Source organism: Lacerta agilis, chromosome 12, assembly GCF_009819535.1.
Source record: "Lacerta agilis isolate rLacAgi1 chromosome 12, rLacAgi1.pri, whole genome shotgun sequence".
NCBI classification, from domain to species: domain Eukaryota; kingdom Metazoa; phylum Chordata; class Lepidosauria; order Squamata; family Lacertidae; genus Lacerta; species Lacerta agilis.
In genome coordinates, this window is record NC_046323.1 from 50,648,351 (window position 1) to 50,663,843 (window position 15,493).

At 43.6% G+C, this 15,493-nt stretch overlaps 1 protein-coding gene across 1 annotated transcript in view; it reads right to left on the reverse strand.

The window, feature by feature from the left end:
* Window positions 1–15,493, reverse strand: part of OBSCN (obscurin, cytoskeletal calmodulin and titin-interacting RhoGEF) — a 216,747-nt gene that overhangs the window by 20,453 nt on the left and 180,801 nt on the right. Inside the window, exons 99-110 of the mRNA XM_033166000.1 lie at window positions 15,048–15,108; window positions 14,811–14,888; window positions 13,780–13,952; window positions 11,133–11,159; window positions 9,670–9,822; window positions 9,161–9,206; window positions 8,933–9,010; window positions 4,772–8,150; window positions 4,039–4,161; window positions 3,609–3,719; window positions 2,309–2,476; window positions 892–1,014 (exon numbers count right to left, since the gene is read on the reverse strand). Of these exons, the coding sequence (XP_033021891.1) occupies window positions 892–1,014; window positions 2,309–2,476; window positions 3,609–3,719; window positions 4,039–4,161; window positions 4,772–8,150; window positions 8,933–9,010; window positions 9,161–9,206; window positions 9,670–9,822; window positions 11,133–11,159; window positions 13,780–13,952; window positions 14,811–14,888; window positions 15,048–15,108 (4,520 nt within the window). The remainder of the gene's footprint in view (window positions 1–891; window positions 1,015–2,308; window positions 2,477–3,608; window positions 3,720–4,038; window positions 4,162–4,771; window positions 8,151–8,932; window positions 9,011–9,160; window positions 9,207–9,669; window positions 9,823–11,132; window positions 11,160–13,779; window positions 13,953–14,810; window positions 14,889–15,047; window positions 15,109–15,493) is intronic.

The following is a 15,493-nucleotide window of genomic DNA, read 5'->3' on the forward strand; positions in this document are numbered from 1 at the left end:
AATGTGCACCCCATTTGATGTGGGGAACGGTCATTCTCAAGATTGGGAAAGGAACCAGATTGTTTTTAAAAACCTCTCTCTGACGTAGAGAACTGGAAAAGTTTAGAATGCAAATCCAGATTTCTCAGGAGTGCAGAGCTTTCATTATGGAAAGCATTTCAGAGAATCCAGAGCAATATGTACAACATTCACTTTCTTTTGTCCTGTTGTAGTCCTTTGTGCAACATATTTTGTAGGGTTTGAAGCAACAAGCACCCCACACTCAATTAATATTTGTTAGTAGAATGGGGAGGGTGGGAGCTATTGGCAAGGCTGGTTCTATCATGTTTGGCTTTTATCGAAAGAGCTGTCACATGGAAGATGGAGCATTGGAGCAAGCTTGTTTTCTCCAGCTCTGGAAGGTAGGACTCAAACCAATGGCTTCAAGTTACAAGAAAGGAGATTCCAGCTAAACACTAGGAAGAAATTTCTGACAGTAAGAGCTGTTCAACAGTGGAACGGACTCCCTCGGGAGGTTGTGGACTCTCCTTCGTTGGAATTTTAAGGCAAAGGTTGGATGGCCATCTGTCATGGATGCTTTAGCTGAGATTCCTGCATTGCAGGGGGTTGGACTAGAAGACCCTTGGGTCCCTTCCAACTCTAAGATGATATGATTTTATGGCTTGACCTTATGGTACCTGTGTTGTGGCAGTGGATTATACTGCTTTGGTTTATTTTATGATTCTGTAGTTGTGGCGGGGCCTGGGAGATGCCTCGGCAATGTTTCTAGTACGGAATGACAATGCAGGAAGTCTCTTCCTACAGAAACCTCAGGCTGAGTCACAGAATCATAGCTGGAAGGGTCAGTTTGTACAAGGAAGCTGTTTGTACAATGAGTTATCATTTATTTACCATCTTTTTTGCATAGTACAGAGTAAGTAACGGGGGTGTCCAGCTCCACTGGCTTCCAGGCTAACTCCACTCCATCTTCAAGAACCTCAACAATATCAGGAGATGGTGGGTTGGAAGGTGTCTCTGTCAAAGTGGAAGACAAAGTTTAAGTCTGTGACTGGTAGAATGAAGCCACCCACAGTGTAAACTTAGGACCAAACTTTAGCTCTTGTGCTTGATGCTGTAAAGGGCCCTGTGATATTCGGATGAAGGGTAGTACAGTATATCAATTTAATAAACAAGCATTTGTCTTCCCCCCCATGCCACACACCCAATGAAAACACTCCCCTTACAACTACTATTTGCCCAAATAAATTTCTGCCACCAGTAGAAGCTATCCTTCTGTGTGACTACGTACTGCTTTCAGTGAGGGGTCAAATTTTCATTAGGGAATTGTCATGGGGAAAAGAGCTAACCCCATCTTTTATCATATGGTACTGATTATGCTTGAGTTAAGGGACCCAGGTGGCACTGTGGGTTAAACCACAGAACCTAGGGCTAGCCGATCAGAAGGTCGGCGGTTCGAATCCCTGCGATGGGGTGAGCTCCCGTTGCTCGGTCCCAGCTCCTGCCCACCTAGCAGTTCGAAAGCATGTGAAAGTGTAAGTAGATAAATAGGGACTGCTCCGGCGGGAAGGTAAACGGTGTTTCTGTGCACTGCTCTGGTTCGCCGCTTTGTCATGCTGGCCACATGACCTGGAAGCTGTCTGTGGACAAACGCCGGCTCCCTTGGCCTATAGAGCGAGATGAGCGCCGCAACCCCAGAGTCAGGGGTCCCTAATGGTCAGGGGTCCCTTTACCTTTACCTATGCTTGAGTTGCCTCATACACAGATCATCACTCGTAAGTCCAATTTGGCTATCCTATGCCAGTGCTTGTTGTTTGTCACTTATTTAGCAGGTAATAATTCCAAACACCTCAGGACTTGACAAACACATTGCTCAAGCCCGTCTCATAAGTGCTGCCCCTTTCTCCTTCCTGCATGAGTCATACTAATAGCCTGAATGTTCTCAGGGTCTTTATGGAGGTATAGACATGGACTTCCAGTCATAGCTTGTAGCTCAGCCTCCCATTTTGTTTTACTGGAGCAACTAGGAGGCTGGGGCCAGTGAGAAAAGGGGAGCTTTAGAGGTGTCACATCAGCTTGCATTCCAAGATGGGACAAGACTTTTGTGAATGATTCCTGATAGACTGCATTGATTCAGAGAAAGCAGAAAGGCTCTATTTCTGAATGCTGTCCTACACAAAAAATATTGCTGCACATGGAAAGTTGGCATGTCAGAGAGAAAGCTGTGCTAGGACTTTCCTTCCAAAGATCATTTGGGAAATGCTATGCTACAAGGTCAAAGGATCAAAGGAGAAATAATTTGTTCCTTTACCTGCTTTCCTTATTACACAGGAGGTGGAAACTGTGCCCTGGGCGTTGGTGGCTACACATGTATAAGTGCCAAAATCACTGGATGTGGCTGCTAATATTGTTAAAAGCTGGAAGTGTTTCAGCGTTGAGGAGATCAGGATCCTCTCCGTACTACGAATGGCTGCTCCATCTGGAAGGTGGAAATGAAATGCCAAATATATATATATGAATGGGTCAAGGTTAGATGAACCTCTTATGAAATAACAGACAGATGTACGTGAAGAATCTTGAGTGGAGGCATTACGTCAGCCCTAGAATGTAGGGAGCAGAGGGTGGGAGCGACTCTCCTCTAGAGTAGGCCTGGAAGCCATGAGGCTTGAAAAGAAATAGGAATCCTTCCTATTCCCTCTTGGTTCCTGGGTTCAGAATAAAGGATGATTTTCTTCCCCCTGGCTGGGATGGATGACAGTGCCTATGTCCACTTGATAACAAAATAGCCTTTCATTTTATAGGCTCTAGATTTGCTTAAATAGGAAATTTATAAGCTACTTGATCAAGCAGTTCTCCAAGTGGTGTACAAATAAAAATGGAAGACTAATAACGGCTAAGATTCAGTCTAAGCAAAAACAAATATCTGCATAAAACTAAAATTTGAAAACTAATAAAAATAAATCAAGAAGAATAATAAAAAAGAAACCAGCAAACTTTTAAAAGATGTACAGTCATACCTTGGGTTGCGCTCTTTGCGGATTGCGCGTTTTCAGGATACGAACGCACTGAACCTGGAAGTACCAGAACGGGTTACTTCCGGGTTTCGGCACTTGCGCATGTGCAGGAGCACTAAAACGCGCTTTGTGCATGCGCAGAAATGCTGAATTGCGTCATGCGCGTGCGCAGACGCAGCGGCGTGGGTTGTGAACGCTGTGGGTTGCGAATGCACCTCCCGCACGGATCGTGTTCGCAACCCAAGCGCCCACTGTATAGGTAATTATATTATAACCCTGGGTAAGTTTGCCAAAGCAAAAAGTTCAGGAGGTATCTAAAACAATATAGCAAAGGTGCCTGCCTAACTAATTATGCATATTTCAGGTAGGGAAATGCTGGCTTCCCCCTCCCACCTCATTCATTCGCTACCCTCTTTCTCCCACCATTGCATCCCTGATCATGCACATGTAATGCACATGTTAACGTGTGGGAAGGGATTTGTTGAAGAAAAGGGTCTAACAAATAGAGAAATGGTCCCGCCATTCCCACCTTGCTTTGCCCCAAACCATCCCCGTTACAGATTCATCGCAGGTGCACAGGTGTGGAGGTTACATCACCTTTGAACCATTCAACGTTGGGTGAGGAATGGGCAGATGTCCGGCAGGACAGCGTCAGAGACTGCCCCAAGGCAATGGTCTGGTCAGTGAGCTCTTCTGCAAAAGAAGGTGCTGAAAAGGAAGAGAGCTTTAGAGAACACAGATCAGTGAGGCAGAAAGCAGATACCTGAAATGTGTTGGGTTTTACCTTCTCTAGCACACATTTCTAAATGAACAAAGAGCACCAGAGGAGTAAGCTGCATTCTCTCCCATTTCCAGATCTCCAGGTTGCAATCTAGCAATCCTAGCTGGTCCTTTGTGTTGGGTGCAATTTGTATTATGGCTAATTTAATAAAGAAGCTTCAATCGTACAACGTTTCTACAGTTTTCAAGCTGTGCTTTCCCAGGTTCTAGTTTTAATGCAACAAACAAACAAACAAAGTGATAGTACCTTTCTCCTTTGTTTTGAGGCTTGGAAGAGTGAATGAAGGGAACCCTGTTTTCTTTTTCAAACCTCCAGAAGCCTCTGTCAAGGATGCTCTTTCTTGTAGCTCACCCTTCCGCTCCTCTGAGCCTGTTGAAAATGAAATGAACCACTGTAAAGATAACCAAGTGATGGGTGCTTTAGGTATTAATTAGTGATTTAACATTTTTAGGACAGCCTGGATAGCTCAGTTGGTTAGAGCATGGTGCTGATAACACCAAGGTTGCAGGTTTGATTCCTGTATGGCTCAGCTGCATTGCAGGTGCTTGGACTAGATGATTCTCAGGATCCCTTCCAGCTCTACAGTTCTATTATTCTGTGATTCTACATCATTGGCACCTGCCCTGAACTCATACAATGAGGCAGCCAAAAAAACCAATAGAGCCACTTAAGCCTGTAAAATGGTGTATACATAATTACATGCTTGAGTGAAGATGGAGAAGAAATTATCCTACTCCAGCCACTGCCTTTTCAGTTACTCTGCTTAATCACAAGGTGTGTTTGGGTCTTTGTAGGATATACTTAAGTATGGTCATGTCTTCAGAGCAACATTTTAGGGTTGCTACAGCAGGTTCTCAGATACCTGGTAACTTCCCATGGTCACCTCTCACTGAGCCAGGTCTTCATACCTCCTTTACACTGAGCCTAAAAAAGGAAACATGCACAGATTGCATCCCCTCAACCCATATAGAATTATTACCTTCCCTGCTTTCCTGATCAGAAGATGACTTTCTTGTTAACATTCTTGAGAGGTGGGTGACTGATGCTTTTACCTTCTTCTTTAGACTTTGCTCTACCAACTCCATTGACTGAGATCTGACAAAGGGCTTGAAGAGCCCTACTCTGTCTTGTAAAGATCTCCTCCGCTGTTTGGCTGGGTCTTCCAGGAGACCGTAGATTTGTTGAGACCCAGCCGGTATGTTACCTTCCGAATCAGACCTATTTCCTAGCCGGGGTGCTTTGGCTTCTATTGGCTCTGTGTCCAACTCAGGTGGAGTTTTCTCTTCATCTCCGGGAGCTTCCTGTACAGCCTCACCTTTAAAGTTATCATCCCTGACACATATTTTTTTATCCTGATGTGAATGAGATTTCAATCCCGGTAGCAACTTTGCTTTTTCGCCCATAGGCAAACGTCTTTTGCTGGGTAGATTCTCAGGGGCTTTTCTGAAGCTAAGGAACTCAAATGGGAAGTACACAATGTCATAGAGTTCATACAGGTTGAGAAAGGCAGGCTCTACCTCAGAGATGTCAAATTTTGCTGTCTTGCTGTCAGGACGTGGCATGTCCTCTGAGAGGTCCTGAATCTGCACTAAGCGGATTTCGCACATTTGGTCACTTCTTTGGCTGTCACAGTAATAGGAGAATCTGTCCCCAAAACCAGAACTAGCAAAATGAGATACCATGGGCATTTCTGCGCCTACATAACCCATGCCTTCAAAAGGGGGAGACATCCTGGCTTTCTTGCCCATGGAAGGTAGCACACTGAAATACTCTTCTTCTCCAGGGTATATAATATCTGCTTCTGAGGGATCTGCTAAGCCAATGCCCCCTTCTCTTTTCCCTCTCCGAACAAGATATCTGGTGGCCGGTCTTACTGCTTGCCCAGGTGAGCCTTGGTAGAACACCTCCCTGGATGGAGAAATGTGTCTCCTGGATCCCTCTGGATCAGAAACAGACTCTGCTAAAGCAGTCATCTCTTTTGACAGGTAAACCATCTCATCAACTAAGTACTCCAGGGCTTCAGCCTCTGTGTCACTATAAATAGCAGGTTTCTGATGACCATGTCCCCTGGTTCTCCCTTGTCCAATGGAATATGGGGTTTCCTTTTGAGTCACTGGGATTTCTCTCCCAGAGGCTGAAAATGGCACAACTCTTGCTTGGGAGAAACCTGAAACAGATGGCCCTTGGTCTTTCTGGAAAACAGACTCGTCCTCACTGGAAGCAAGTTGTGCACGGTAGATGAGTTCTTGTTTATCCAGTTCAGAGAGAGAAATTGGAATAGCTTTGCCTTGTGAAGCCATTAAGATTTGCCTCTCTCCAGGAAAGGCATCAAGCTTTCTCTTTCCTGGGGCAAAAGGTTTCTGGTGTAGATGTTTATGGTGTTCCCCCTCATGGATCAATGCTTGGACAGTATCTGCTTGTTGAGAAGGCTCTCTCATCTCACCAGGAGTAGGCACTGCTTTGCTGTGAATGAAGGACTTCGGAGGCTTTTGGCTTTCTCCATGAGAGATTGATATAGAAGTAGGCAAAGTCTCTAAGCCAGCAGGAACTTCACCTTCTCTAACAGGAACTTTCATCTCACTGTGTGTGGGAGGTCTTTGGTATGAATGCTTAGGCTCAGAGTTTGAAACTGGGGCAGGTTTCGCTTGAGAAATAGTTAAACTAGCTGTGCCTTTGCCCTTTAATGCAGCTGATTTTGCCTGGCTGGGTGCTGATGGTTTCTGTGGTAGAATCTGCTGCTCTTTCCCTCCAGGGACGGATACAGCTGCCTGTGAGCCCGGAAGACTTGAGCTTTTACTCTCCGGGAGAACTTCTGAAGGCTTCTGATGTAAAACCAAAGAGCCTTCCACCACTGGCATAGTCTGCAGGACCCCTGGGCTTTTGCCCTTTGTCTTAACAACTTGTTGAATTTGCTGAACCTGAAGAGAAGGGACTTGAGGCAACTGGTCTCCACTTTTAAATGCCCCCTGAAGAGCAGCAGGCCCTTCTTTGCCCTGGACAGAAGACAGCATTGCATTATGAGGGAGGCCTTTCCCCTTCCCACTGTCTTGGGACACCAGTGGGGCTGTCTCTGGCTGAGTGACTCTCAAATCTGAGCTCTCTCCCTTTGGAAGAACAGGAACTGTGTCCTTGCAAAGAGGAGCTTTGAATGTCTGAGGTAATTGCCTTTCCTCACTTTCACCCTTTGGGGCTAAATCCGACTGCTGAGCAGTTAGAACCAAGTCTTCCCTTCCTAGGGTAGATGTTCCTGACTTTGTCGCAAGGGGTAGCTCTGGTTTCTGAAGCAGACCCTCTTCTTTTTCAGATGGCGGTGTTGAAATCAATGCCTTCTCTTGCTGCTGAGCATCCAAAGACGAGCTGTGCCTCTCAGCAAGCTGTGCAAATGGCACCTTCACAAATTTCTTTGAGCCTTCCTTTGCAGAAGTCTTTTCTGAGCCCTTTTCACTGCAAGCCTCAAAAGCACTGCCCTCGGGGATTAAGTCACTCTCTTCTTCCTCAATGTATTGCTCCTCAGCAAAGCTTGTAGCTCTCATCTTGTAGTCATCCAGCGAACGGCTTCTGCTGGAAACTTGAAAAGTAACTCGTGGTGATTTCTGTGCAGTATCAAAAGAAGCCGATTTGGTCATCGGAGGGCAAACTCCGCCTTCTCTGCCCCACTCAATTTCTTCATCCCCAGACAATCCTCCCTCTCCCAATTCGAACTGTTCTAGAAGGGGTTCACGGAGGCCACTTAAAGCTGATTTTGAATAACCGGCTTTCCTATAGGTTCTCTTTGCTCTTTCTAAATGCTTCCTGTGCTCTTTGCCTGGTGATGAAGGCACATCTGCAAGACTCTCAGAAGGCTGGCTGTAGAAAGTACTTTTTATGACACTATGTCTGGGGACGCATCCAGGGGATCTTCCTGCTTCAGTGCTTTCAATTTCCCCTTCTCCAGGTACTAATAAACCAGCTTTATCTTGTGAAGAAGCTGTGTCAAACATTGGTCCCGGAGGCATTAATTCTTCACTTTCTTCCCATGTCTGATCACCCTGCTGCCTCTCTGCTGAAGCCTGTTTAGGTCTTGTAAGCAGTGGTGGCAGCGAGGATTCAGAATGCTTAGCCTCTGCTATGGACTCCTGGTATTCTGGGAAATCTGATCCCTCAAGCACAGATAAGTGAAGTCCTGGCGTAGGGCCAAAGTGCCTTCTTCCTGTGGAGACTGAAATCTCATTGTCTGAAGATGATCCACTGGTGCTCGATGAGCTGCTCTCTTCCAACAGGTGTCGGGAGATGCCAAGTGAGGTGGTCTTATGAGTTTTCTCCAGAATTTCTGGGATGGGTCTCATCACCAGCACAGATTTATAGCTCATAAGAGAACGCTGAGCATTGGAATAAAACACAAGGCAAAGGGGTTAAAACAACTGGAAGGAGCAAACCACTTAAGGCACAACAAGAGGCTCTAATGGGTGTTCAGATGAGCTTATTGGGAAACAGAATTTTTGATCCGTGCACATTAGCCGACAGCACTTTTAATGTTTTTGTTTTTTGTTTTTTTTTGCAAATAAGGAAACTATATAGTGAACCAATGGCAATCAAAGTCTGTTATTTGCAATCTCATATTGAGCTCCTTTTGCGTTTGTGGAATGCTCTCCCCTGGGACGCTCACCTGGCAACTTCATTACATATATTTAGGTGCTAGGAGAAAATGTTTCTCTTTAACCTAGCCTTTGGCTGATTAACATTCTATGCCCTTTTAAATGTGTTTGTGGGAGGAGGGCTATTGTTTCATTTTTGTTTTGTTTTTATTACATATTTTGTGTTCTCATTTTATATTTTAACCACCCTGTGATCTCTGGATGAAGAGTGGTATACAAATATAACAACAACAACAACAACAACAACAATACCGATAATAATAATAATAATAATAATAATAATAATAATAATAATAATAATGTGTTTTTAGGTGTGCAGCTAAGATTTTTTAACATGTACTGCTAAAGTTGTAATGTGAAAATATGACAAATGGGCAGCTGAAAACACATATGTTAGAGAGAAAAACAGATCTCCTGAACTGCGGGTTCTGCAATTCTCTAGAAACTGAATAAGGAACAAAAACATGTTTAAGCACAGTGCAGTGATTGGGCTGGTGCCTACTAACCTGCCACTTGCTCCGGGACACAAAAAATTTGAGCTGCTTTGTATCTATGAAGTGAGCTTCTTCAAGTGGGAGGTTATGCTGTAAAGGGTGTGGGGGGATAAATTAACATTAATATAAACATTAAAATGTCAATTTAAAAAGAATTTGGCATCACATGTTTCAGAAAAGTGACACTAGCACTGATGGTTAAGGGTCCATCTATTGAATGGGGAACTTAGGAGGGCTTACCATAAACCATGTGTGGGAGAGACACTCCATAGCACTAGGCCTTGCCCTGGGAAGAGAGAAAAACAGGTTTTAGCTTCAGTTACAGGTAGGTAGCCGTGTTGGTCTGCCATAGTCAAAACAAAATTAAAAATTAAAAAATCCTTCCAGTAGCACCTTAGAGACCAACTAAGTTTGTTCTTGGTGTGAGCTTTCGTGTGCATGCACACTTCTTCAGATACTTCTTCAGGTTTTAGTTTGTGTGTCATGGTATGATCCTGTCTACGAACAATATTTTCCAATGTGCTAAACAGCCAAGAATCCTGGTTTGCTTAGATGAATTGTTCTAGTGTGGCGGCTGGTGAGCCTAACTGTGCCACTCTGCAGCTACTTGCTGTGCCTGAATGGCTATGATTCTAAGAGCTGGAGAAGTGACAGACAGACAGACAGACAGACAGACGCACGCACACACACACACACACACACACACACCCCTGAATTATATCACTGGGAAAATTAAAAAGAATACTCACTCTGGAGACGGTTGCAGTATCGTTCTGATAAAATCCTGTGCTTCTTTGCTCAGATGCACAAAATCAGGAATATCCCATGAAACTGTTCCATTCTGAATATTTAGTAGGGTTGCTCTGTCATTTTCCCCGGCAAATGGAGACTTGCACGTCAAGCTAATTGTTTGAAATGAAATATAGACATTTTAAACATTTATCCCCACCTTACAGGTAGTAACAATGGAGGGTAAACAGTACAGCCCTGATCCACAGATCTGTACATGTATGTGTGTATCACCCTTGTATTTAATCCCCTTTGCAGTTAAAAATCAAACTTCCTTGATGAACTAGAAACACTCTGGGAACTTCGTTGACCTTAGAATTCATTTATGCTCACAGTGGCCAGATAGGACATGGGTCATTCCACATCAAATCAATGCAAAAAACAACAACAAGGGTTTTGGCACCCACCATCTCGGACTTTGATGAAACTTGGTCTACATCCTTCCCTTATGGTTGAAAGAAACTCCCTAAAAAAATTCCCTCTATCTCAAACGGTTTTAATTTTATAGCACTTCAAAGTTTCATGAAATCTGTGTTTCTGTCCCTCTTGATATCCTTAGCCTTGTGTACATTTCCTGCCCCCCATAACCAATGATCAGATCTCTTTGAAATTTTACACAGAGCTCAATAACATGATGAGGATTTCTGCTGGCCTAGCTGTGACAATTCTTGTGCAATACCATTTCCTCATATGCTTGGTATTGTACAACTCCCACAGACAATTACTGGCAGAAGAAACATCTTTCCCAACGAGTGTATGGTGTTGATGGGGAAAAAAATGAAAAACTTACAGGTGATACTGAGGCTACACCTGTAGGGGGTTTCTTTCTACCATAACGAAAGGTGTACACCAATTTTTATCAAAATCCGAGGCGGTGGGTGACATGACTGCGTTGAACTGACATGGAATGTCCCACATAGCCACAGGTTAAGTACCAATAAACCATCCAAGTATGATATTGCTCACATAGTACAGGACTCAATTCTGGGTCACTTATTTTCAGCATAAAAGTATCCAGAATTTTTAGCCAGCTTTTCAATTCCCAACTACTTATTTATAAATAGAAACAAAAATTTGAAGAGAAGTGTCATTTTAACTGTTTTAAGTTCCAGCTAATCACAATCACTTAATTTTCACCCACCTTCCAATACCAGATTGTATGTTCAGTTTTGAAGTAATTAATATTTGCAATATTGCTTGTGTCCAGACACCAGTTTTATTCCAAGATACCTGACTAGATTACTAGATGAATTTATACTAAAATTCAATCCTGTATTCCTTTAATAAAGAAGATCACTTAATGGTAACAAGCTCTGACTTTGGCCAATTTATTTTATATTCTGATATAAGACCATATTTTTCTATACTATAAAGTGACAAAGATGTATCCGCATATAATGCTATTTTAATTGGAAGTGCTTACCTTAAATAGCAAATAACACCAACAGGCCTGAAAGGGGGAGAAAGGTGTGTATCAGCAAAAGATTTTAATTTGCATAAAATATGTGCTGACAATTTCATTATGTTAATATGGTGATCATCTAAATGACCATCTGAGTTGATCCTGCAGCAATCATATTAATGGTTGACCTAACAACAACAACTATGTCATAGAATCATAGAATCCTAGAGTTGGAAGAGACCACAAGGGCCATCCAGTCCAACCCCCTGCCAAGCAGGAAACACCATCAAAGCATTCCTGACAGATGGCTGTCAAGCATTCCTGACAGATGGCTGTCACAGTCTTGGAACTTTATTGATAAGAAATCTAATAATTGGGCTGAGCCAATTATTTAGGACACAACTATTAATGTAATGTAGGTCCAGAAACAGCTTGGCAAGCCCTACAGAAGCCCTTTAAGGAATTCAAATAGTATATTATTGAGATGAGGCTGGCATATTAAGAACTGTGTTGTTTGACATGTTTGTTTCACAGCAAATTTCGTATTTTGCTTATTTTCTTATTTTGGAGGCTGGGTGGACTCCACCCCCCTGGTCACTCTGATTGCCTCTTTCTTCAATTTTCCCACTCCTGCACACGCTTCCTGGATGCAGCAACCAGACATGGGCACAATATTCCAAGTGTGGCTGCACCTCAGGAAACACTGCCCTAAACAGGCTTTGCTTGTCCTTCCCTTCCTAACTGGCCAGGATCACCATGGTGACCTACGGTATATGCAGAATTGGACAAAATGACGGGAAGAATCCGGGAACAGCGGGACCAGAAATTCATCAAAGACTGGTTAAAGTTTACGAACTATTTAAAAGACAATTTACAATTGAATACACTAATAGGATTTCAAGAAGTTTTGTAGTTAATGTGTAGAAATATTATTGTAAATATGGTTTAAAATAGGAAGGAATTTTATGATAATGTAAGCAATGGTTGATTAAAGTAGTATAATATTAAGATATAATTCCGAAAGCCATGTGGAGGGATTGATGGAAATCATGGCTTTGTAAGCCAAAGTGGAAAATGTATGAAAATGTTTGTTTTAATTTTATATTGTAGTAGTATAGTGTAAAAAATACCGGTAATAAAAATTTATATTAAAAAAAAAGGATCACCATGGTGACCAGTACAAGAAACTTTGCCCTCAATCTAGATTAGCTTTGTTTGCCCTCAGTGACATCAACATGTGGCCCAGTCTACAAAGCCCCATCCCATCACCCCAGTCCCCATCTCTGGCTGGATAGGAGCATGATGTACTGAAGGGGACGGAACACTTAAGCAAGGAGACTTAAATGTCACTGAAATAGTAACAGATTCAGGAAATGACTTCAATAGTCATGGAAAATGTTGGATGCTTCCTGGCATAGGATTTTTTCAGGGAATACTCTGGACTCCCTCGAGGCACTACTTTCACTTCTAAGACTGAGACTGGTTGTCATTCAGTGGAGCCCGCTGTGGGTTAAAACACAGAGCCTAGGGCTTGCTGATCAGAAGGTCGGCGTTTCGAATCCCCGTGACGGGGTGTGCTCCCGTTGCTTGGTCCCTGCTCCTGCCCACCTAGCAGTTCAAAAGCACGTCAAAGTGCAAGTAGATAAATAGGTACCAATGCAGCGGGAAGGAAACGGCATTTCTGTGCGCTGCTCTGGTTCACCAGAAGCAGCTTAGTCATGCTGGCCACATGACCCGGAAGCTGTACGCCGGCTCCCTTGGCCAGTAACATGAGATGAGCGCCGCAACCCCAGAGTCGGACATGACCGGACCTAATGGTCAGGGGTCCCTTTACCTTTACCTTAAGGAGTCTTCACAGAGTGACAGCACCCTGTTCTTTCTTCTACCCCACTGTGCCAGTCCTAGTAGCCAGGAGAAGCCCAAGGGCCAACTGCAACCTGCTCTGTCATACAGAAGTACCCATTCCCTTGACCTAAGCCAGACAATTGCTTTCCCTTTGGGATTCAGAGTTTGCCTTCCCTTGTGTCCTACCTCCTGTGTTGTCTCTTGTCCAAGGTGCCTTATTCTAACAAACCATCCACACCCAGCAGAAACGAAATGTAGAAGCAGAATGAGCCTCAACCCAACAGTCTTCCCAATAACAGCCAGGGTCGTTAGACAGCTCCACCCTCCTCTGCCCACCACCAGCACAGTCAAACACTGGGAGTTTCAGGGAAATAAATCAGCCTGGTTGCTACTAATCAGACATGGTACCACTTAAACTAGAACAGCCATTTAGTTGTCTCAGGTCTGCACCATGAGGCAAGAGACAGGGCCTAAATTTTTACACCAAAGGAGCATATGCAGGTGAGGAGGGATGAGCTCTCTCTGTGCATTCAGTCACCCTCCTGGTACCAGAGCCAGGCTAGAAGAAAAAGTGCCTGAGTGTGAGGTGAGAGAAAGTTCAGTTCTCCTCATCCACACAAGCCTCTTTGGGGAAGGGGTGATAACTAGATGCAAGTGCAGCAATCTGAACATTTGACAGCGCTATAAAAATGCTAAATGGCTGCTAGTCATTCCACTACCTCCAGTTTATTCTTCAACTGACTTAGAACCCTACATATATTTCCATTTAAAAGCAAGCAAGCAAACAAACAAACAAAAAACCCAAGGGGAAAATATATTTTACCAAATGTCAGATGCTGTTGATACAGGTGACTGGGAGAGAATTTCAGGTGAGACAAATTCTGGAGACCCGTATTTACTGTACTGAGGCTCAGATGGGTTTATCTTTTGAGCGAATCCAAAATCACAGATCTTAATGTCATCTCTGTCATCATAAACCATTAAGATGTTTGCAGGCTGTTGAAGCAGAGAGAAGAGTGTTTTATATAGAGGAGTCTAGGAGATACCACCCGTCAAACAAGCAAGGGTCCTCTCTCTTGTAGTATCAACCCATACTTGAAAGAGCACCCCAAGTGACTTCCTATTCAGACACTAGTCTTCAGCTGAGTGGGGTCCCACCCTGCTTAAGCTTGCATGTAGATGAGCCAATGACCCTGCCCAGCTACAGGAATTCTGAGATTTCAGCAGGCCTCCATGAATAAGCCCCCCAACAATGACAGAGTGGTATCTCAGTTAGCATGGGGTGAGGCTCTGTGTGTGTTTCATTTGAGTCTTAGAGGTATGTAGTCCAGGGAATCTGAAGCTATTGGCAGAACCTCAGGAATGTAAGGAAGAAGGGTGCGCAGAGGCCCTGCACCCCCTGGATCTCTCTCCTAGGAATATGGGAATCATATTCAGGTCGTTGGTCCATCTAGCAGAGAATCAACTCCATGGATTGGCAGCAACTCTCCAGAGTTTCATTCTTCTGCAGCCCTCCCTGGAGATGCCAGGAATTGAATCTGAGACCTTTTGAATGAAAAGCAGGTGCCCTCTCACTGAGTTACGGTCCTTCTCCTCCCTGCCTACCCTTCAGGCCCTTGGCAGAACCCAGGGACTTTATCCTGCTTTTGCAGCTTCTCCTAGAGGGAAAATATCAGACCCAAATGTTATAACATGTTTGTTTTTCAGTGGGAATCTATACTCAGAGCAGAGAATCCCCACACAGGTCAAAACAACCAATATCCAAACTTGGCTTCATAGAAAACTTCCCATATTCCCTGAAGCAATTTGTAAATGATGCAGTGAACCGAACATGCAGCTCCTTTTAAACGTTACCTTAATATCCAAATGGAGCACTTTGTTCTTATGCAGATATTCAATCCCTTCTAAAAGTTGTCTGATGTAGAACTTGACCTGTAAGTGGGAGAGAGGGGGAAATAGAAGGTTATCAGTGGATTTATCTAGATGCCAGAAGTATATCTCTGATTTCAGAACTGTTGTGGGATACAACAATAGTATCTTGACTAAAAACCCTACATCCTCCCCAAAAGAAACACAAGAACGGAGTATCACCTCTGCTTCAGTCACCACATTCTTCTTGAATAACCGGTCCAGAAGCTCTTCATTGGAGCATCTATCACACTAAGGAACACAACATCCTTTTTGTTATGGAGCAATAAAAAGCAACTGATCAATTATTCTCTGGCCCCAAACATCTCTTGAGTTTCTAGTACAAATATACTTACTTAATTGTTTGTTTGTGTATGAGAGTGAGTGAATGAGTGAGTGAGTGAGTGAGTGAGAGAGAGAACAGTGAGGTGAGTGGAATGATTATGTTATTAGCAGTAAGCACCCACAAATAATGTGTAGCTGATAACAGAACAATTCTAGAAATAATTAGTGGGTGGGAATTAATCATAATTATAATAATAATAATTTATTTTTTTTGTACTCCGCCCTTCTGACGGGGTTGCCCCAGCCACTCTGAGCAGCTTCAGAATAAACGGAAACACAACAAC